At 42.0% G+C, this 24147-nt stretch overlaps 1 protein-coding gene across 1 annotated transcript in view; it reads left to right on the top strand.

The window, feature by feature from the left end:
• Window positions 1–551: 551 nt before the first annotated feature.
• The window catches only part of LOC115592118 (transmembrane protein 132D), a 40531-nt gene continuing 16935 nt past the window's right edge, over window positions 552–24147 (top strand). The window contains exons 1-4 of the mRNA XM_030434640.1: window positions 552–1009; window positions 6212–7133; window positions 12854–12991; window positions 20023–20194. Coding sequence (XP_030290500.1) covers window positions 889–1009; window positions 6212–7133; window positions 12854–12991; window positions 20023–20194 — 1353 coding nt within the window. The 5' untranslated portion in view covers window positions 552–888. The remainder of the gene's footprint in view (window positions 1010–6211; window positions 7134–12853; window positions 12992–20022; window positions 20195–24147) is intronic.

The raw sequence follows: 24147 nt of genomic DNA, 5'->3' as shown, positions 1-24147 counted from the left end.
GATTGGAAGATGGGGCACCGACAGAGTTTTTCTGTTGTGTACGCCGCAGGCAAAGGAGCTTTGGACTCCTGGGAGGTGGATGAGGTTGGATGAGGGAGTGGCACCGGAAAGGGCATTAACCACCCTGCTGACAAAAACAGCATGGTATCCATGCTGGTCTATAAGTCTAGGCTAATTAGCATGCTAACGGTAGCAGATATTTCTGCAACAGGACACATAAACGTCTTAAATCAGGTCAAAATTTGTATTTTTCAGATTCTGTTGTAATTTTTGTTACTTTGTCAATGCTTTGAACTTAAATTCTTACACATGTACCTTTAAATATAGTGATAAACAGTGAAAAGCACATTCAAAAAAACAGAAAGCAGGGTTTTTTTTAATCAATGGAAACCTATTTTTAATGACAAGTAAATATAAAAGAATAAAGAATAAATAATAATGATAATGAAGTCATGATGTGTTCCTGCACAGGCCTGTAAACCATATCGTTAATTTGTTGAATCAGGTTCATTCGAATGGCTGGTGGAGTCGCCACAGATCCCCCCTGACCTCATGTGCATTTCATTTTCTCGCAGCTCTTCCCCCGACCCCGCCGATTACCCACGTGGGTCTGGTTAATCTGACAGACGGCACATGTTTGCTGATTTCTATCTATCATGGGAAAATAGCCGCTCGACTCGAGCCAGAGGAGGAGGAGGAGGAAGAGGAGGAGGAAGAGATCCCCTGTCTGTCATCATTCAGAGGAGCCAGAGGAGAGGAGAGAGAGAGAGGAGAGGGAAGTTTTAACGTGGATACCGTGGAGGAAGTTTAACATCATTTTTTTTATTTCCCCTCCCACCCCACCTCGATCAAGGGAAGTCATTTTTTTAGCGGACACCGGAGGATGTGATGACTTCGGCGCTTTCTCTCTGGATGACCACGAGCTGCAACTTTGCTGACACGATGCTCAACTTCCCCCGCTGCTCGCTGCTCCCAGTGGTGGCAGTGGCTGTCCTCACTGCTGTTCAAGGTGAGATGTGTGAGATAAAAAAAAAAAAAAGACCCTTTCTTCCTCCTGATTTTTACTCGTTCGTGTGTGTGTGTGTGTGTGTTAGCAGACCCCCCCTAAAGAAAAACGCCCTCACGTGTAGCCTATGTATGAAATTAACTGGGCTGGAAGTAGTTGAAAGGCTCCAGCTGTGCTTACAAGTGGGGACATTAATGAAGATGAGATGCTCTTCAACATGCTTTGATGATCCAAACACACACAAGCAGGATATAAAGGATTTGTTTACAGTCTCTCTCAAACCTCCCTCCCCCCTCCTCCTCCTCCTCAAGTTATGAGTCTGGCATATACACATGCTGCTGCTGCTTTTAGTCTATTATTAGCAAAAACTTTTAAGTAAAAGGACTTGTGTACATTAGGATGAGGTGTGTTAGAATTGAGCCTTAAAAAAACATACTTGGGATTGTGAAGGCAATTTTGTTGCCTGGGCTGCATCAGGATGTAGGAGCTGTGTTTTCCTGTTTTTGGAGCTTTACAGTGACTCCCCCATGCGCCCTGTCCATTCCACCGTCCCTCCGTCTAAATGAAAGCGACAGCACGCTCTGCAGTGTTGCTTCGGGGAGCCTCATCTGTGGGATTAAAGAGGCCCGAAGCTGAGGTTGCACAGCTGTCTCTCTGGTTGTTTAAAGATAACCTGCATTGGGAGTGATGAAGTCACAGTAAGCTGTCTGTTTCTGTGATACAGATATCATGCCAAGGACTACTTTCTGAGATTGCCCGGGTTTATGTCGGCCACATGATATCTGCGTGATCATACATATAAATATATATGTGGCGGCTGCTGGATTTCTCTTCCCAGTGCTGGACTCTCAGCGGTGCAGCTGTGTTCTTAATGCGTGTCTAAGTGATGGAGTTCTGCCTTCATGTCTTCTCTGCTCTGGAAACCATGAATATGCATGGCAGCCTTATCTTCCAGTCCAGTCACAGATGCGCTGCCTGTTGTGTTCAGAGATTGACACATTTGTGATAGCAGTTTAGATATTTCAAGTAGGTTGTTCTTCTTCTTACGTCGCACAAAATCCAGCCGGGACAAATTCATTTCTAATCAATAAGTAATATGTGTTCATGGTGGACTCATTTTGAGCTTCAAATCAGAGGCTTCAAATAAAAAATACTTACCACACTATTTTTTTTCAAAGAAATTTGGAAAGCCTTATTTTTCATGTTTGCCCCACAGACCAGCGATTACTCCTTCAGGCATGTCGCCTATAATCATAGATAATGGACCATTTCGTCCCCATCACTTTTTGGAAAAGCATCATTAGTTAAAAACATGTTAAAATAGAGCTTGCGCTGAGAAATTTTGACCTACAAATGAGATTACGTGAATTTCAATGTGCCATTTTGCTGGCATAACAATCTTCCCTGACCTCACGTGATCCCCTCTTCCCATTGCCGAAATCGCATATCTTCAAGACTGTTTAAAAATGTTTTTTTTCTTCCATCTGAGCTCTTAAGACCCTGCGACTTTTCCACACAAAGTGACGCCCTTGCCTGTAATAACGGTTAGACACACTGCGGGCTGACCAGACTGAGGATTATTTTCCTCTCTCTGTTTTTCATCATTCCGTTGATTGCTTCGACCTGCGGTGCCCACCTGATGTCTGATAAGGTTCACTCAGTGGGAGGATATATTTTAACAAGATGGATTTGTAACCTTGACACAGTATGGACCGGCTCCTAGCATGGGCTCTTTAATCTCCAACTGGGGCCCAACCGATATATCGGTTCGCCTACTGCAGATATATCTGTGTTGCCGTATATGTTTTTGGCAAAAAATGATGCTTGGGGTGATATCTGATTAATGCAATCATAGTGAAGTTTACTCTATCAGTGCACTGATGTCACTTTAGACAATAGTGTTTATTGTTAAACCATAAAATATCCTGCCCCCATAACATATTTTAAATGTTTCATAACCACATTTGAGCGATCACTAAAAAGAAATATGTGTATATCAGATATATTGATGTCGGCACTCTTTACTATGGTCGGGCTCTATTTATAGCGCCAACAACATGTACCATAATACTAAAGATGCGCATTGATGTGCTAGATGGTGCAGAGTGAACCACAGCGGCAAAAAAAAAAAAGTCAATAATTGTTCCGGTGCACACAGTGATAACATAAAAGTTTTTTTTTTTCTCAAAGATTTTTTTGGCATAGACACCTTTATTAAGCAGTAGACAGATAGGAAATATGGGAGGGAGAGGGGGATGTGACATGCAGCAAAGGACCTCTGGCCGGAATCGAACCGGGGTCGGCTGCGTTTATGGCAGGCGCTCTAACCACTCAACCACCTGCGCGCCATCAAACTAATTAAATTAACTAACTCTGAGGTTCGTCTGATTTGCAATTAGCAATTAGCAACCGCAATTAAACTGCACAAAAATATAATAACAGACATTTGCATAAGATATTTAGATACAAAACGTTAACACAGAGTACAAAACCTGGCTGATCCTCCTTCATAATACAGAGGATGAGTGGGCACAGGTTGCATACAGTTCCGTAGGATATCTTGAATGTATGAGCGTGCATTAAAACAGTAAGGAAAAGTAGTATATATTAGAGGAGGGTAAAACATTGAATTAGAATTACAATCTGGAAGGTAATAATGCAACTGGAAACCGACATTATTCAGACATCTCTCAGGCTCGCTGCAGTAGAACAGTGACAATAATGTAAACTAGAGAGCAGAAATATCTGCAGAAGAATTATTTTATTTATTTATTTATTTAAATTTAATTATTTTTCCAGTTTGAACCCAGAGCCAACACTCATAAAAAGTTTTCACTTAAGTTTGGTTTGTTTATCGCACTGAATAAAACTGAATGAAAAACTGAATTAAAATTTGTTTTAACAATTAATTTGTGTTTATTGCTAAAGCCATTCATTGCCTAAAAGAAATCTGGCCAACCGTCCTGGCTTAACATCTATTCATAGATAAACCGCAGCAATAACACAACCTCCTCGGTGGAGATGGTAATCACACTCTAAAATGTCAGTTTACTTAAACAAATTAAATCCAGTGTTTGTTCTAATTATCCCAGGTGGACAGATTTAGAGCAACAGATAGGGAATTAAACATCAGTGTCCAGTCGGATCACCTAAGTATTATCTTCACTTTTTCTATGGGTTTACCTCAGTTCTACAGATATAATGAAAAAATGATGTGTGCCTGCTGGTATCGGCTGTAATTTGGCCTTTTATATGAAAAACCTCATGGCACCAGTCGGATCTGTTGAATCTATAAGACATTCTTCCTCGCGCTTTTCTGGATACTTCATTTTTAATATCAACCCCGACATCTGTATTTTTTTCCCAAAGATTTTCCCGTTGCCTTCAGAAAGAAAATTGATTTGCATTTAGATGTATTCATGAAATACAGTTTGAAAATCAGAAAGGAATGATATATCTTACTTCCAGGACCTTTGGGGGGAGAAATGGAGGTTCTGCCTCGCCTCGTGTTTGCCTTTATTTGATAAGTTATTTTTGTGGAAGGTAAAGTCAAATTTGCACATTAATTTTGGAGCACTTCAACGCGGAGGATGGCAAATTACCAAGTGTCTTTGGCAGGAGAAGGTGGGAGCTGTCACATGCAGCATCCCGTTGGGACAAACAGTCATCTCAGGGAAGTTCCAAGAGATGCTCAACACTCAGACATTTGCCATTCCCTTTGTTGCATTGCTTAAAAGTATTAAATGGAGATTTTAATTTCTGTCGAAGGACCCCTTGAGAGGTATCCTCTCTTTTAGTTGTGGAAATGATTCCTTTATATTCCATTTAGCTGAAATTTCCCTTTGACTCAGCAACCTGTGTATTTATTTAACTCTTACCATCTGACTGCATGAGCCTTAAAAATGAGACTTTGTGGTCTTTTCACATCAGTTTGACAACTTTCAATGACACCAACGGACTTGTAGTTTAATCTGCGCTTCATAATATCTAGACGTGAATAACTTTGGAGCACTGTTGCATCAGGTTTCAGAGTTGTGCTGAGGGTCATGTGCATAGACTCTTCAGCTTTCAGAGGCAAGGACACAAAAAATGTGTTGAGCATAAAAATGTGAAAAAAGTCACTTAATTTCATTCTTTTTTCATGCAGGAGTTATGAATGGTCCTAAAAATAAATGATCTTAATTATGTAGTAATTGCTTTGAAAGCCCGCTCCCCCCCACATAAATGTGATGACAAGTGTGCAGATTAATCTGTCACTGAACAAGGTTCTAAGTCGAGACCTTGGACTTCTCCAACCTATTTACAATACATTACAATACATGTTTATATCACTCCTTTCCTTTGCACTCCTCTTTTTCAGTCCAGTAACTGGTAGGGCTAATCTGAATGGTTTGGCGCTTTTACTGTTGCCATGGTAATCAACCTCCAAGTCCATATTTAATTTTTTCCTTGAAGAGGAAGGGCAGGTTGCATTGGTTACCCTGAAAAAAGAGGTAAAGATTGATTAAGGACAAGCAATGGAGCATGTGTGTGGTATTTAAGTTTGTCTCAAAACCAGTGCACAAGAAACCCGGCACGTGCGTGCGATAAGCGTGCACAGAGCAGCATCTGCAAGCTGAAAACAATCCTCAAGGGAGCACTTGTGTTCCAAGTGCTTAAAAGTGGTCTCGCTAGCACAGGGCTGTGAAAAGCACAAGCTTAACCCTCCCTACGTGGGCAAAACCCCTTAACACTCCTTCAGCCCTGTCAAGTTGACTTTTGAGACTTTGGAGGCGGGGGTGAAATAGACAGTGGCTGATACCTCCCCTTCCGTCCTTGTCTCTCAGACTCTTAATTACACTAATAGCGGATTCTATAAGATGGCAATATAATGAATAATTTCAGGAAAGTACAGCGTGATGAGGCCTAGAATATCTGCCGGAGGTTCTTCGACGCCCCTAAAATGGTATAGGGAAATTGGCCATATACGCTGCATCAACAAGCCTTTCCCACCAATGATCCCTGACCCCAGGCCTCGACCTTTCATTCTGTCTCCAGCTGTGATCCCTTTAACCCCTTCCTGTCATTCTTATCAAGTGTGCTCAGTTAAAGTAAAAGACTGTGGCTGCTGTGGAAACACACTTACACTTACACTAAAATGCTGAGTTTAAGCAGTGATCAAGTGGTTCTTGCACTAATCTCTCTTCCTAAATTCTCCCCTCCCAGTTGCTGAAGGTCAGATGTTTGCTGAAGATGTTGGGACGTCTGCAACCCCATCTCCAGTTTATCCCACCGTCAACTTTCAGGTCCTCAATGTGAATCACGTTTTTCTGAGGCAGGATAGTTCGCAGCCAACGGGGAACTCCAGCCTGAAGGCTCAGACTAAGACTTTTCTCATCACTGGTCCCAGCACTGAGCTCCTCCAGCCAGTTGTCAACGCCTCATACGGCCCCCTGACTGTAGATGCCCCGATTCAACCAGACCAGCTCCTCAGTGGGCCAAGGATCCTGCACGTTCTTTTGGTTCGTCAGGTTCGTTCCTCGTCTCCTGTTGTCAAGATTCTCTTCCACATGCCCACGGAAAGTGGCATCACTTTTGGGCAAGAAAGCTCAGAGTCTGGTGAAGTCAATGGGAGGAAAAGCGCTGGTGCAAATGATGGAGCTCAATGTGTGACGGCCTACGCCTTCTGGGAGACGAGGGAAGTTCGCGGGGCATGCTTGGTGTCGCCTGGTGGATTCTGTGTGGCACAGCTGAAGCCAGAACCTGCCTGGTTCAGCTCAGGCAGCCGATCTGGCAGCTCTAGCAGGGAAGCGGGAAGAACCGAAGGAGTTAAAGGGATTCAGGGGAACCTCGTGGAGGTCTACTTTCAGAGTCGCAGGGATCAGACAGGCCAGTGTACCCCACAGGATAGCCTGCAGCGCGTGGGAGTGGGAAGAGGAAGAGACTCTGGGGGATCAGGGACACCAATGAGGCGGGTAGGAAGTGTCAACCTGCTCAGAACTCCACCAGGGAATCCCACCTTTTTCCGACTGAGGCTTGGAGGCGCCGTCGTGATTCAGACTTCTTCCAAGCCCCTGAAGACCACAGACGTTGCAACTTTCTACGTCTTCCTGGCAAGCACGTCGACCCTGGAAACTTTCACTCTCAGGTGAGAAATCTTTATACCTTTCCATTAACAAGCTGCTCTAAAAAAAAGACATTTGAGGGAATATGCTTACAGGCTGTCTTGGCAAGTTAGATAAGCAGGGGGTTACGGCATGTGCCAGACTAGTTATTTGCCTTGAGCAGTGTCGCCAAGACCCAAGGCCAAGACATTCTTTTGCATATAGCTCCTGTAAAACTCCTCATTACATTTTGTTGTAAGAAATTAAACAAGATTTAATATGTTTTTTGGTGACCTTTAAAGGTAATGCTAGGTGGATTTGTTGCCTTCGTGCAGAGCCAGGCTAGCTGTTTCACCCCAATTTCCAGCATTTCCTAAACAGACATGAGAGAGTTATCTTTTGGTCTTTTGCCATCAGTATGACATGTTACCAAACCATACTAGCATCATATGTATTATATGTTTGGACAAGACACAGATTAAGGCATGTTGTAAAGCCACAAAGTTCAACACTGGATTATAAAGTTACCCTCTATGGAGGTTAGGGTTAGGGTGTATAAGACATCACTCTAATGTTTGTAAGCTAAGCGTTAAGCCTAGCTACCGCTAACAGCTTGCCAACTTAGATGAACATAAGCCAAGCTATGAGTCCTCTTCAGCAAACTTCAGGTCAAGATGTCTTTCATTTCTCAGTATGCTAACACTTAAGCATGGCATTGAAATATTTTTCAAGTCATTTGAATGTGGCCTAAACATTTATTCTTCCAGATGTGTGGCAGTTAAATATCTGCCCTTGTAGTTGTGTCACTGCAGTTAAAGTCTCAGCTCTCAAGTCTACGGCTCGGCTTTGCTACTGTATTTAAAGTTTTCATCTTGTATTGTTCTCTAGAGTTGTTGTCTGCAAGAGACACTATAAATGAATTCTGCTATTTGTTGTGTGTGCCTAGCAGGGATGTTATTGCCAAGATTTGATTGGCGCTGATTCCGGTTGGATCTGCATATTTTCCGGTTTCTTCACTCCTCTGTGACAGGAAGCTAAATCTCTTGTGGTTTTGGACAAAATAAGACATTTGAGGGGGTCACCCTGAGCTTTGGAAAACACAGATCAATGTTTCCCACCATTTTCTGACATTTTATACACAAAACTTAATTGATTGAGAAAATAGTCAACAGATTAGTTGAGCAAGAAAATAAGTGATTCAATGAAATTTTGATGGCTATTCAGCTTACAGATGTCAGTGCTGTACTGTGTATCGGCCATTTTGATAGCAGATAAACTGACGTGACACTGAACCAGTATAATCACATACTATGCCAACGACTCTCTTTGGCCCTGCATAATTAAACAGAACATGAGGGTGTTTAGCTTAAAATGCCTTCCCTAGAAAACGCCGTAGTTGTTCAACTATATTGCTAAGTTTGCAGGGTTTAGGAGGAGTCACATAAAATGTAATTGTCACTGAAACATGTGAAGCAGAAAAAGAGACTGAGACTAAACTGAATCACTGTGATGTACAGTATATCTGAGCATCTTCATGAACGATAAGCTCCATGCATTTAAATGGTCACTTCAGGCACTTGAATACTGATGGGGCTCGGCATCAAGGCCATTTGCTAAAATGCCCGAGTGCCAGCATGACTTGTGTTGTCTGCCAGTTTCCACTGGCTTCATAAATTACTGACATGTTATATCCTGTCTACTCCAACTTTTTCAGTGAGCTGGGGGAGCCACGGAGAGCACTCTTCCATAAACCGGGAAATAATTGGCAAATGATTCACCGGTTCTCATATCTCAACATCCCACTAACATTTCAACAGGCTTCTCTGGGTATTTGACTTCATAAATAATGCATCTATTTAATGGTGCAGGAAAACAAATAACTAAAATCTCCCTTACTCCTTTGGGTAAAAGTGAACTTAATATGAAAAGCAGCCCTGTCGCACGGAAACACACAGTTCAATCTGCTTCGAAGTTTCAGCTTGCTGCCGTTTGATGCACATCACTGAGAGGAGTAAAAAATTGTTTTCATCAGAATGCCGCGCATCATTTAAGTGTAACGCCATCGCGGGAGGTTTTGCGTTTCTAGTCTTTACTCAGCTTAATGGTTTTTGTTTGAAACGCAAGACAAAGTTCTCTCTAATCCCATGATTTAGTGATATCATGCTGTAAACAACATACCGATGCCCCAGTAATCTGCAGTGGGACGCTGGCAAATGGAGAGAAACGTTAAGATATGTGTATTAATCCGTAGGGCATGTGCAGCAGTTAAACCTGTGGCTCTGTGGCAGTCAATCCAAGTGCTCCTCTCAAAATGTCAGACTTCCACCAACATCCCCGCACGCACACAAACACAAAGACCCAGTGACCTGAATGTGGTCCTGCCAGCGTCATCGAAATTATGTGAATACGATTTGGTAGAGAGAGACGCTGACCCTTTAACATCCGCTGTTGTTTTGACTATTTGGGAGGATTAACAGCCTCTCCACCTGAAATTCCCCCAACTCTGACTCCCTGACCACACTAGAGAAGTTCCTCCGGTCAGGTCAGTGATTTTCGGTCTGTGTATTTCTGACCTACTGCCACGGTGAGAATGAGATTGGACAAGACGGAGGGACTGAATCCAGCCGTTAAGTCCAAGTGAAGGCTAGCTCTGAGGAGCTTGGCAAAGTGATTGATTCCTCTTGGGAGAAATCCCTGCTCTACTTCACTCTTTGGCCCAAGATTGAGTCCACTCCAGCAGAGTTAGGCCAGATAATCTGTGGCCCTGATTGAAAATGAATCAAGAGGTTAACCCTTTGGGGTAGAGATGATCTGAAGCTGACTGCCAGGATTAAGCATGTACATTTGTGCGTGTGTGTGGTTTGCAAGGGCATCATACCCACCTGTTATGCGCACTGGCTGCTTGTAAACACATCTGTGTTAAAAATGTATTTTCAAAATTGTAAAATAAAGGGGCACTATGTTGTTTTGAGGTGGAAATTCAAACTCAAATTCTTACATTTACAGTATTAATGAGGTATTGATACAATATAAGCAATATTTACTTTTTCCCCCAGAACACTGTTTGAAGCTAGAAAGGTGGCAGGGTCCGCCACATATATAAACACAGTAAAACAGTATGAAATTGTGTTGTCCTTTAGGGTCAGTTTGTTTATTCAGTTTGATTTGGCATAAAAAAAAAATGTCAATGAGGATCGTTCTCATGCATCATCTTCTTAGAACATTTCATCAGATTGAATGTCAAACATTTTGTCGACTCACATTTAGTTTAAAAGAAACGAACACACTGTTGAATTCTGCAATTTAGATTCAGTCTGAGGGAGCCACAAAATGTCACATCCACAGACAACACCTTTCACTCCTTTTCCTTCTGCACAAACGGCTAATCAAATTAAGAGCCGAACAGCCGAGGTGGAAGCTCTCCAGCGTGACATTTTAAACAAAGAGATTGACTGAGTTTGGTAAAACAGCGGCGGAGAGTTGTTCACTTCGCAGGTCGATATCCATTCTGTCCCCCACCTGTGGTCATGAACTGTGGGTAGTGGCTGACGGAGACAAAGAGCGCGGCTAGAAGTGGCCGAAATGAGGTTTCTCTGCAGGGAGGCTCGTGTCTGCGTGCGTGTTAGAAACTCAGTGATCCAGGAAGATCCTGGCATCGAGTTACCGCTCCTCCACACTCAACGGGAGAAGGCTGAAGTGGTCCGTACCCTGGGGAGGGGTGCTCGTCAGGTGCTGTTGTCACCGCGGTGCCCAGCTGGACAAGCGGCTAGACAATGGGATAATAAATGCGCTTTTGCCAAAATTATGAATCTGAATATTTTTAAATACTCATTTTCTGCAGTATCAGTACACCTGCACCAGCTGCGCTTCATCACTCTTTCCGGCAGAAAGTGTAAAATTCAAGTTCATTCACTGTGACAAGACTAGTAAGACATAATCATTCTAATAAGAGGAGTCACAAAAAATGAAGATGTATGTCTTTCCAAACGAGGGTCTTTGTTTTCTAGATCTGCTTTGACCTGTGTAATTAAATCAATATTAATATTAGTTGTATTTAAAATATGAATTCAAATTTAAAATGAAAATCTGATGTTAAAATTGGGCCTTTGGCTGCAAGGTTTTCATCTCGAATTTGATCTCTGCCCAGCTGTGTTTTTTAATCCGGCATTTGTTGAACTATCAGCTTGTCAGTTTACTTCAATTGTGTGTGCATGTGTTTGCGCACTGTATTTTGTCTGCCCAACAACTCTGACCTTGACCCCGTCTCAACGCTTATTGATCAGTCCGGTTGCCTTTTGATTACAAATCAGTTTTTGTCGAGAGTGTATTTGGATCTCTCTCTTTCTGTGTGTGTGTGTGTGCCCGTGAGTGTGTGCGCACTTAGGATGAGGGCACGCAGACTGGCCGTCTCTCTTGCATGAATGGATTTTATGTGTGCGTGTGTCTTTCCATCTGTCAGTCTTAATGTTCTTCAGCTATCTGAAGATGGCCTCGTTGCTGAGATGACAAACTCCGTGTTGTTAAAACGGAGACAGATTGTTTGCTGTAAAATAGCAGCCTCTCTAAACCATTACTGGGAAGCAAATGTGTGTAAAAAGAAAAAAAAAAAAAGAAAAGAAAAGAAAGAGAGACGCATTTCATCACTGATTTCCAAGTAAATTAATCAAATTTATGGAGAGTACTCTGAGTCTCTTTCTGAGGGGCTGCTAGAAAGCGAGCAACACTTTGATTAATTTTTTGATTTGTGTCTGAACACACTGGTGCAAGAACAAAACTTGTGGTCTACATAATGAGAGTGTAGATCTGTGTGGAATCCACAGATGAGACATTTGATAGGAGGTCAACAGGTGTCTGAATCCATTCACTTTTGCTTTTGGCCACACTGAGCATCCTTTTTCATGGCCACAGTCAACCGGATGCCAGGTGGAGCTCGTGCCTCGTCTCAGGATTGTTTCGGCGACTTCAATCCAGCCACATTTTGTTGGGAGAGCTAATAAAACACCTTATTGAGGTCGTGGGGGGGGGGGGTTCAAATGATTCCTAGCCTGAAAATCCTGCTGATAAAACTGCAGGAGCGAAGTGATGCTCTTGAGTGAGCATGGGCTGGACTCCCTCTGGAGCGTTTCCAGCACCTCGTTGAATCCCTGCCACGAGGAAATTGGCCTGTTTTGGAAACACATGAAGCTCCCGCCCCGTAGCTGGGTGTCTGTGCGAGTGCAGATTACTCAGTCCTTGCATTTTTTAATTTTTATTTTAAAATGTGGATCAGAAGGGTCCCTTGTATCTGCCTTCAGCCTGTGGCTCAAATGTCTGCTCTGTTACCCTGTCCCAATGATATTTGACTCAATAATTTAGCAAAGGGACATCTGCTTAAAAATAACAAAGGCGTAGCGATGGCAGGACGTCGAGGACTGTCCATTCACATTATTCATAATAAGCGTTTTATCTCTCCCAGCGGAGTGGTGCGTGTGTCTGACATCTGATTAACCGATTCCCACTTCTCCCCGGGGCTAATGGGAATAAATGCTCCTGCTAATTCTCAGTCTGCCGACAGCCTGCTGCACATCGGCCTGTCGCTGAGTCACCTCATTAGGCCTGAATGAAACAAACTGAACAAACACATGCAGAGCGTGCACAAAGTAAACAGTTTACATCCAAGCCGAATTAGCTAATGAGACATCTCCCAGACAGTAAATGTATGATTGACAGTAAAATTCATGCTTGGCTCTAACCGGACTATGTGTGTTTATCTTTTTTACTGCAGGGCATCAGTGAAAACAGGCCTGTCATTCAGTGCCGTGCGACCCAGTGACTCAGCGCTGTGGGACATCGTCGCGGAGCCCGGCAGAGGAGCGACCATCTCCGTCGTCTGTCAGAGGAAGGTCGCTATCACTGCAAAGAGGTCAGTCCACTGCATGTGCACATCGCGAGAAGTTGGTGTCTTTTCACCAGAACCTTTCAAATGTTCTTTCTCTACACTTAAACAACCTCTATATTCTGTCACTCCTTCTCCCTCCCTCTCTTATTGACTTCTCAGATTTCAGCAGTGCCTGCTGCTTACGTTAGGAAAAGCTATAAGTTAACCTGAAATAATATATTCAGTCTTTTAACATTCCTTGAACAGCAGAAAAAGGGTGGACTAGATGTGTTTTATAATGTAAGAAAAACGAACAACCTTAAAATGGCCCCCATGCAGCTTGTCCTGTGTCACCCTTTTAGTAGGTGCTAAGCTAACAACATTGGCGCACCCGAAGTGGGTGCATGAGTTTTTCATGTATGTGTCCTCCTCATGTAAAGGGTGTAAATTAAGATGTAGCATTGAACGCTAACTGCATGGGGTCAGAACTTCACGCTGTGTTTTAAGCATCTTAACATGCTCCACATCTCACACCAGAAGTTATGCAACATCAGCAGACACCTTAGCACACAGCACTGTAGCGTGTATGACTCAAACTGAATAAAAAAGTAGTTAAAATAGTGTGTTTGTGCAAGGAGCTACTTACCTGTTTGTTGACATCCGCGTCTTCCGGTAGCTAGACCAAACTAGCGTATCCATCGAGTGTGCACTTAACAGGCTTAACAGGCTATTGTAAGGCTCATGGCTCATGACAGGTTGTAACATGGACATGTACATTATGAACATACACACGAAAATGCTGGAATACGTTTCCGTCTCCGCCAGTGAGGGAGTAAGTGCACGCTCGACAGATTGACTAGTTTGGTCTAGCTACCGGAACACACGGATGTCAACAAACAGGTAAGTAGCTGCTTGCACAAACACACTATTTTAACTACTTTTTTATTCAGTTGTAAATTAAGTCTCGTCAAATCAAATTTGGGCGAACTTATCCTTTAACCCACTTGCCTGCAGATAATATTGCATCGTTTTCATCCCTGAGGACTGACCAACCACCTCTACGGACACCTGATGCCACACACTCATTCATAAAGTCAGCACAGTGTCTGACAAGTAATATTACAACGATAGCGCAGGAACAAGTGCATTGTTAGTCCCTGGCTGTGCTCAGGTTTTTCATTTGGATATAATGAAGACGTTAATGGGACACAGCAGGTGCTCCAAAATAAAGGGTAGATAATTGGAGTTTCCTGTTTTCAATTCCGGGGGGAATCAACTTAGTCTGACTTAATGCGACGCAGCTCGACTTGGCTTGCTCGAAAGAGGCTGATGAAATCACCGCATGGAAACACAAACGCATACACCCGTTTATAATACCCTATACAAAAACAATATGAAATATGTGACTAAGTGAAAAGGTATAGAAAAAAGAAAGACAACAAATGATAAAGGTTAAGTCAGGGGGAATGGGCTTTGTACCCTCTTCTTTCCTCGCCACATTCACGTGTGTAATCTTTAATGTTTGATTGCAATCTATTCACCCAATTTTCATTGGATGATGTCAATTAGAAATGTTATTTCCTTCAGAAGCTTTATTTGCTTCATTAGCCATCACCTCTTCTCTGCAGGATCACAAAATGATACATTTCAGCAGCAGCAGAAAACAAATCTGACAAAGTGCTTCTGCTCGTATTGACCCTGATAAATTAATATTGATTTCATATCACATTTCCCGCCTGATTTAACTGATACACAGCAGTTGATTACAACAGTTTTGCCAGATGCTGCCGGCGGCCGCACACACCAGCGGCCGCCTCTGCCCAGCAACCTCCCGCCCACACAGACCCCGCACCACCCGCCGTCCGTCCGACCCACTTATCCGTATTCATCCATAATCACGGCTACGTTATCCAGGCTTAAGCGCTTGCACGTTCAGAAGGGGAGATTAGGAAGGAGAGATATTCCAAGTAGTGTCCCTTGTACTGAGCTCACACACACACACACGCAGCACATGCAGGGCACACACACACACACACACTGTCACCACTGTGATTTGAAGTCCCCCCGAATAGATGGATTTTCAGGAAACAGGGGCATTAACCCCTTCTGTGTTGCACTGTCTAGCTCTCACGCAGCTATTTTGAGGCTGTCTAAGATCTGCGTGAGGACTTTTTGCTTAAGAAAACACAGGAAGACAAGGAGCGTTTTATAGAAATGAAGTAGACGATTTGCATGATCTCGGGTATACATGCTCGTGTCACACATGTTTTAAAGGTACAGAGTCACAGATTAACATTGATTTGCCTTAATTTCGCACAGCATCTCAACAGAATATATTTTTTTTTACTAGTTTAGTCTAATTGTATATTTGACACACATTTTAACAGCCGAACAAAAACCCTCTATGGAGATTGTCAATAGTTTTGACGTTTTCAAATATAAGCTAACTTGCTTTCTTGCCGAGAGTTATATTCAATTGTTACCACTCCTATAAAGCTTCAACTTGAACTTCATGCTAGCTTCAGTTTAATTTGTAACACACGCTATCTCATAGACATATATACATTGACGCCTCATTGAGTGCTGGACCGTATGTCGATGTCGCCGCCATATTGGAGGAGGCAGCTCAGCCCCGTAAACTAACGAGTCAATGGAGTGAACTTTATGAAGCTCCTTCTACAAAGTGCCATAAGTTAATGCCTCTCATGTACACATTCACACACGTACAGATATATTCAGGAAACAGATACGAACCGAAAACAATGTCTGTAACGTTCTCTGATGATTATAAACATTAACTACTCCTTATATGTTCAGTGTACAGGTCCGCACAAATCACAGGAAGTATTTTTATAATGTTTTTACGAGTGTTTATAGCTGCTAATGTATGTAACGCTGTTACTGTGATGATACATGACAGTTAAATATTTAATCTGTCTATAATAACCAGATCCTGACATGTAAATGTGACATCTGTCTACCATACTGTCAACTTGTTTTATTAAATTTAAGTTTAAATATGGACAACTGACTTCGTAATATATAAATCAGAATCAGAAAAACTTAATTGATGCCAGACGAGGAACTGCAGCGTTACAGATGTTACCATTCAAAGTCAAGAATATGCAGAAAAATAGTACCACTACTACTACTACTACTACTACTACTACTACTACTACTAATAATAATAATGAAAACTATATATGGTGCATATTTATAATAGTAGCCTACTGCAACTTTACTTTTTTTACTACCATTAAATGTTATTGTATACATTATTATGTTATAATGTTCTGTCATGGAGTATATCTCTATACTGCTGAAAAAAAGAAAGCAGGCTCAGTGCTGCTGCATTTTCTTATCTTGATTTGCAGACTTAATTTTTTGTCGCCATGATTGTTATTATTAGTACTTAGATTATCAAAATTCACTGTATTTATAAAAACTACATTGGTGCTTTTTATTCACACAGATGTCACATTTACATGTCAGGGTCTGGTTATTATGGAAGGATTCAATATTTACCTGTCATGTATCATCACAGTAACAGCGTTACATATATCAGCAGCTGTAAACACTCATAAAAACATTACAAAATCCATCCTGTGGATTGGTGCCGACCTGTATATAAGGAGTAGTTAATATTTATAATCATCAGAGAACGTTACAGACGTTGTTTTGGTTCCTCACTGTTTCCTGAATATATCCTTATGTATGTGAATGTGTAAATGAGAGGCATTAACTTATAGCACTTTGTAGAAGGAGCTTCATAAAGCTCACTCCATTTACTTGTATTAGATCACAGGGCGGATCTGCCTCCTCCAATATGGCGGCAACGTCGGCGAATCGCAGCAGCGGGCCAACCCGCTCAATGAGGCATCTATGTATATATGTATACACGCTGTCTCACTCAAGGACTTCTTGTACTTCCTGTAATCACATTCAGTCTCACAGAGGCCCCTTGAGGTTACACTGCCACCTATGGGTGACCTTCTGCTACCACATATCACTACAACTCCCATGTTGGTAGAGTAAGCTGCCGGTTAGCTGAAGTTAGCATAAAGACTTGAAATGGGGGGGGGGAGTGGAGCTAGCTCTACAAACCAAAGTTTGTAGTTTAACAGTGTCATGCTACCCTTTCCCCCCATATTCAGTCTTTATGCTAAGTTAGCAAGCTGCTGACTGTAGCTTATGCTTCCCAACATGAGAGTGAAATCTTCTCATATAACTGTCTTTAAGAAAGTAAATAAGTGTACTTCCCTAAACATCTGTACTGCTGTATTACAACCTCCTCCAACTAGCTTGCAAATGTTTGCTTTGCCAGTGCTAGCTAGCTAATGTACACGTTGCTTACGGCGAATACAAACTAACTTTGTCATTGCTAAAGCTAGCTAGCTAATGCTAGGGCACTAAAATATGACGGTCGCATACTGAAGAAATCAGCTGACAAAACACACATATATCAAATGATAACAAGAATGTTGTACTATTGGCTCACAAACATTGGTAGAAGCTACACAAAACGATAATTTTGGACTCTTAAGCAAATATACCTAAAAGTATGCAAACTGACCTTTTTCCAAGGTTGACTGAATGGTCTCTGTTTTCCTTGTATTCCTTGTTCCACACCAAATTACTCATAACTGCTGGGAAGCTTTGCTAACACCTCATACTTTGTCAATCTTTGCTCTGCTTTGACAAAAATGATTCTCTATATGGCTCCATTTTCTGTTGTTGGGTTATTTTAGTCTGTTCGTCGGTAAAAATGGCTCAGCAAAAGATCCTCGGTGTCATCAAACACGGTGTCACCGACCCTCTGTGAGCAGCTTCATGTTGGTCAGGAGAATCTCAGGGATGAAAAAAAAAAAACATTTTTATGCAAAAATGGCTTTCATAAGCCGAACAAATAAGTCCTAATTGCACTCAGCTGGAGTTACGAGTGCACTGCCTGGAGCATCAACTGTAGAATACTTAATTATGGTTATTTGATTTCATAATGTCTGAGTTGTGTGCTTTAAATCTGCAGCCACGCAGTCAGAAGCTTATAGTCCTCCTCTGCATGCGAGCAGAGGAGTGTGTTTTTTATCATTTGCCTTTTTCATTAGGAACCACGAGTGCCATGAGTAACCTCACAACGGCCTCTAATGCCTCTTACGTGTTCGTATGTATGTTTGCGTGCATCCTCGAAGCATATTTTTAGTAACTTTTTGCCAACTTCAAATGTAAGTTTTAAGCAACGTGCGCTTCGTAAAGGTTCATTGTTTTGCTCTATGCAAAGTTTTGCTCCACTTCAAAGTGCCACAGCCCTATTCACATTCTACTCTATTTCCCCTTTGATCTGTTCCTCCTGGCAGGTATGCCTGCACGCTCTCTCCAGCATCAAATAACATCACATGCCATTTCTTTGACAATCCTTTGACCAGAATACTTGGCTCAAGACTCTGCCAGCTCACTTAATCTTCCCTCCACACTCTCACCTTATTCTTCCATCTGCCGATGGAAATGAGACCTCTTGTGTATTGCGTTCGCTTTTTCAGGGTTCAAACGCTGCAGTTTGTTTTTTACAAATTTCAGAGTAATTTCTGTCTCTTTTACTCTCAGAGGCGGCGTCTCTCAGAGGAACATGAGAGTATACACTTCATCTCAGCTCCCTCCCTGCTGAGGCATCTTTGTCTCTCGACGCCAGGCAGTGTTTTATACAAAAAGTCAAATATGACAGTTTGATAACGAATATTCAACAGGGCCACACAAGGCTTCAGTTGGATTTTCAACTGTTTGCCTTGTTTTTTTTTATTTTAACTGCAAACTAATTAAAAACATCACACCCATTTAACATTAGATAATGCCTCACAATATCGCCACTATTGCTGTGAAGATCCCAGTTTAACTTATTTAGTGGGTGATTGTGATCGAAATTGAACTGTATGTGGCTACACTAAGTGCTTGTTCATGTTTCATTACTCTCCACAATTAAACCCTTGATGTGAATTCCCATTTAGTTCAGCTTTCATCATTAATTTTCCTGTAATAGCTTAATTTTGGCAACACAAGTCTTAATCTGGAGTCAATTAGGGAAAAATCTTGCAACAGCACGGCCTGTATTTACAATGCACGTACAGCATGTCGGGGTCAGCATGTTTATTCAAAAGTCTCCAACCCAAAATAAAATATAGTTTTGATTTTAAATTGTATTTTAGAGCACGACTATGTAAGTTTTAAATGAAGAAATAACCCTTTCTTAATCAACAAAGTGTTAAATCATTCCTCACTCGACTAAATTGACTCACAGCTTTGGTTGCTACAGCATTACTTGGTAATTGGTATGACCGGCAGCTTATAGTGGCAAATTTGAGCTAATGTTAAAGGTATGCTATGCACTATTAGTTGGTTTGTTTGTTTTATTTTGTTGGTTGGTTTGTCGGCATGGTTAAAGAAAGACTACTAAAATGATTTGTATGAAACACAGATGGAGAATGGGTCTCCCAGAATAGACCCCCATTAACTTTAACATTTAGGAATCTCCTCTTACTTTCTTTAACGTTGCGAGATGTGTTTAACGTCTCAGGGAATAACGCTTAATGAGATGTAATACGGTAGCTATCTATGAGTATCTGTGAGTCAGAACAAAAGGAGACTGTTTGACCTCGGCAGACGAATGAACTCTGAGTGACATTCTAGATTGTCGCTGTCAATGATCTCTGAAGTATAAAGTAAGGTTTACCACTGACTGATTGAAACAAAAATAATCCCTCTCAATCGTCACTGCGTGGTGACGTCTCTATCTGCAGACTCCACCCGCCCTTATGTTCTTATTTTCTCATTATTTTGCCATGTTCAGGACAATTCTGAGCATCAGCTTTTCTGGAGAAAGACATTTAGTTCGTTGAGCCTTGTTCCCAGGTTGCCAAAATATAAACTGGGTTTGCGGCTTGTGGCCAGTGTTGGTATTTGAAGCACAGGGAATAAGATTCGGCAACCACCTTCCTTTTTATACTTCTTCTTCTGAATGATGTGTTTAAACAAAATCCTACACCTTTAACTTGTCTAACCATGTTTAAAATGTCTGTGTCAAACAGGGGTCTTTTGGAAGTTTTACAACTGGACTTTGTGCCAAAAGATGTCTCTGAGCAGGTGGAGAGTCAGAGCATCTCCTGGCGCCTGGAGTTGCCCGGGAATGTCAAGGACGTTGGCGTAATGCGGATCTACACAACACAGAGGGACTATGTGGGGCTGGCACCTCTGGTCATGGTGAGGGAAATATCTGCGTTAATTACTGTACTGTAAAAAAATGCAGACTTTTAAGTACAATCTCTGCCTCACTGTATTCCCAGCAGGGTGTACAGTAGATCTATTTTATCTATCGCAGTCTTATTAAACCTGATGTTTGAGGAATGTTTGATGTTTGTTTGTTGCTAATCAATTTTTTTAATCTAGTTTTTCCCGCTGTGTCAAATTATTTCACGTCTGCACAGCAGAGTTCAATAAGTTTCCTGTAATCACAGTTTTTTTTTTATCTCTGATGCGTTAATGTGATTTTTAGTGCTCGGGCCGATTCCCTGCTGCTGCATGTGCTCGTCTCAAACTCCTTTACATTACGATGCGAGCGCCAGAAATTACAAGGTCGATGCGTGTCTGTCGTTGACAGGAGATTTAGTAGGCAATTTTATGGTACGATAGACGGCATGAATCAAACAAACATTGTGGAGCAAACACATTTTATTTCAGTCTAAGGATTCACACGAGGAAACTAGGAGTAAAGAGCAGATCAGTGCAGGGGTTTTTAGTTCAAATTGTAATTGGTCCAGTTAGAGAAAATGTCCCCAAGCCAAATTCCAGAACAGCATGATGTCTGCGTTATGCATTCAATGTCAAATAAAAGAAATTCAATCATTTTTCAACATTTGGTCAGTTTTCACAATAAAGGTGCAATATATAAGAATTGACCACCTGTCGAATACACGCTCAAATCGGGGGTGGGGGGGTTGACATATCGCTAAAGTAACAGCTAACTACTGCATTAGCTATTTAGCCCACTTAGCCATGCAGCTAGCAGCCCGGGCAGGAGTTCACCGAACTGGGAGAGTGTTGATGGTTCCACCTCGGTCACGGGAGCTTTAGAGCAGGGCGGGTTGGAGCTAGCTTGTTAGCATGTTAACTATCTTTGCAAAACAGTACATGAATGTCATAACAACAGAACTGTTATTTACTCTCGGTTGATGATTCTAGTGAATAGCTAGCTTTGAATTTTTTTCATCTAACATTGTTACATAATGCAACTTTACAGGGGATTAAGTACGAACAGTAAATACCTCATACTACAGTATGTGCAACATTTGATAATTGAAATAGAGAAACGAGCTTAAGAAAATTGTGCATCTTAAAACAACGCGCTTCATTTTCGAAGTATGAAATAGAGCCAAGGTTGAGTTTCCTTTTTTCTTCTAAACAGTCTAAACAGTCTCAACCAAACAAACACTCTCAAAATAGCTTTACTTTTAAACAGTTTTAACACCTCCTTCTTTCTTATCTTTCCTCCTTATATCCCTCTTATACTGTACGTGTCACAGTGGTGCGTCACATTGCCAACTGTATTAACCGCCGCGGTCTCGGAACATATGTACTGGTTGTGAACTGCCCTTGTGAAGAGTCAATGTGATGACGCGATTCACAGTGCATGCAGTCTGTGAGTTTCCTGGAAACGCTAAACCAATGCCGCAAAGGCTAGAAACGCTCTGCGCAGTAAGACAGTAAGGCTGATTCATATTTAGTAGCTAACAAGTTTTAAAAAAATTGTGAATCACATCAACCACGAACTACCAGAGGTTCTTGAGCATGTGCACAAAAGATAATAGGAAGTAGGATGATAGGACACACACACACACCAGTGACCAAATCCATCCCACCTTTCTGACTCATGTCTGGCACAGATTGACAACCTTTTGCTCTCCTGTTACAGTGGAGTGAATAGAGTTATTAAATAAGATGGAAGTAGAATTGGCGTATCTTTATACTTACAGCAGAACAAATTACTGTTACATGCATGTGAACCGCTCTGACCCGGTTTTCTGACCTGTCTTCCAGTGTTTGCATGTTCTTCCCATGATGATGATTCGTTCAACTCCCTTACACATAACCCTATAAAGGATTTAACACTTTGACTGAATAAAGGAATGAGTGGACAGACAATAAGGCTTACCACCAAGTGTAAATATAACACTGTTTTCAGAAAAGCGGCAGATTTAACGACTTGAGCTGAACTTGATCACTGCAAGCCAGATTACTGTGGAGCTTGTGGAAACACTGGACGCCGAGCTCTCTCAGCGTGGCACTGCCAGCACCGTCGAGCGCTGATATTGCTTTCTGATTTTGTGCTCCCCCTGATCCAGTGGCTTATGTTGGGGTCAGTGTCGCAGTCTGAACTAGAACATGTCCTTTTGGAATTGCGGTCAGCAGCTGTCAAGCCGACGGAGTTCAGAATGCGAAGCTGCTGGGGAACATCTGCCAAGCGCTGCCTGATGCTTAAGTCCGCAAGCATTGGGGAAGAAAAAAAAAAAAAACACTTATCACCCCGAGCTCCTTATCCACACACTGTGACTACCTATGATAGATTAAAAAGATGTTAGAAGACATCTTGTAAACTGGAAAGTAGTTGTAAATCCATGTCGAAGGAGGAGTTTATGTTTAAAAATAGAGCTACATCAGATTTGATGGCCACTTGTAGGATGTATGAGTGCTAAGCTGCTGCTGAGCATTGGCAAGGATGTACAGTACAAGGTGGGTTGCCTGATTAGGAATGTAATCAGGTTAAGGTGTTTTAGACCAGTGATCTACAGTATGGATAATACAGGAGGATTTACTTCTGTCCAGGTGAAAGACAGACATGTATATTATCGTCATAGATGAGGATGGTGTTTTTTTTAATTTCTTTTAGCACATCTGTGCAGTTTGTGTGTGGGTGTCGCATCAGCGTGATTTAAACGAATCAACTTTGTGAGCCTGCGAGTGTTTTAATCCCTGTTAGTCTCACTAACCCTCTTCCTGTCATCCCTGCCCCTGTTCAAAGAGTGATGATTGTATTGTATAATGCATTAGCCCAGCAGGATATTCAAAGAGGTCTTTCACAAACAGTGTTCTCTAATATATTTTCACCTTCACAACAGAGCAGATGGCAGGTAGATGTTTGGCTTACAGAAGAATTCTGCTATTTTTCTTCCTCACTCAGACTCAACTTGATATATCATACCAAACAAATAAGGAGCTGCACATCACCAGCATAACCACTGACTGCTGCTAACTGTAGCTACCCTTCACTAGTTAGCTTATTTAGCCATGCAGCTAGTGTTGTGGACCAAACACGCATGTCGTCAGTGTAGCCGCTAGTGTAGCCTCTTACTACTGCTGAGTGTAGCTGCTGTTAGCCAAGTGGCCCAGTTAGCTATGCAGCAAGTGACTTGGACCATGCAACTAAGGAGCAGATTATCACCAGTGTAGCCGTTTACTGCTGCTAAGTGTAGCTGCCATTAACTGGTTTGCAGGTTTGCCATGCAGCAAATGGCCTGTCCAAACAAATAGGGGACATCATATTACCAGCGATACTGCTAAATGCTGCTAAATGTAGCTTCCACTATTTAATTAGCCATGTAGCTAGTTGTTTGGCCTGAGAGTCAGTGTGGTCAGCCCATTGTCACCTCTTGAGGAGCAAAGTTGTTTTAAGATACAGGATTGGTTAGAGCTAAATTTACGTTTTAAATTAAAATTATTACATGTAGCACCTTTTAAGGTTAAATACACCTTCTTCAGCATCAATAGAACCTAGCGTTCAAAATAACACCCAAGACTCTGTATCGTCATATTGTCCGCTCATGGCCTGCAGGCCACATCCAACCCTCCAAAGCTTCCTGTCCGGCCCACAGAATATTAATGAATTCAGAAAATGTGTGCATCAGTGGAAGATACCCTGTCTGTCCTGGGAGTGATTATTGATCAGCTTGCCAACCCCTGGCAGTGGGCCAGAATTTCTATAATTCATAGTTTGCCCGTTCCCCTCTCTACTCCATGAACCCATTACTAAATCACTTGGCTCCATGGCTGGCCATGAGCTGACAGCAGCACACTGGCCAGACTACGGGAGGTAACTCCCGAGTTGTCTGAGAATTACTAAACTTGTCTATTAGACGCAAGGGGCGTCACTTGGGTATATC

This window comes from Sparus aurata, chromosome 12, assembly GCF_900880675.1.
Source record: "Sparus aurata chromosome 12, fSpaAur1.1, whole genome shotgun sequence".
Taxonomy (NCBI): Eukaryota; Metazoa; Chordata; class Actinopteri; order Spariformes; family Sparidae; genus Sparus; species Sparus aurata.
This window is presented reverse-complemented; position numbering and strand designations above follow the sequence as displayed.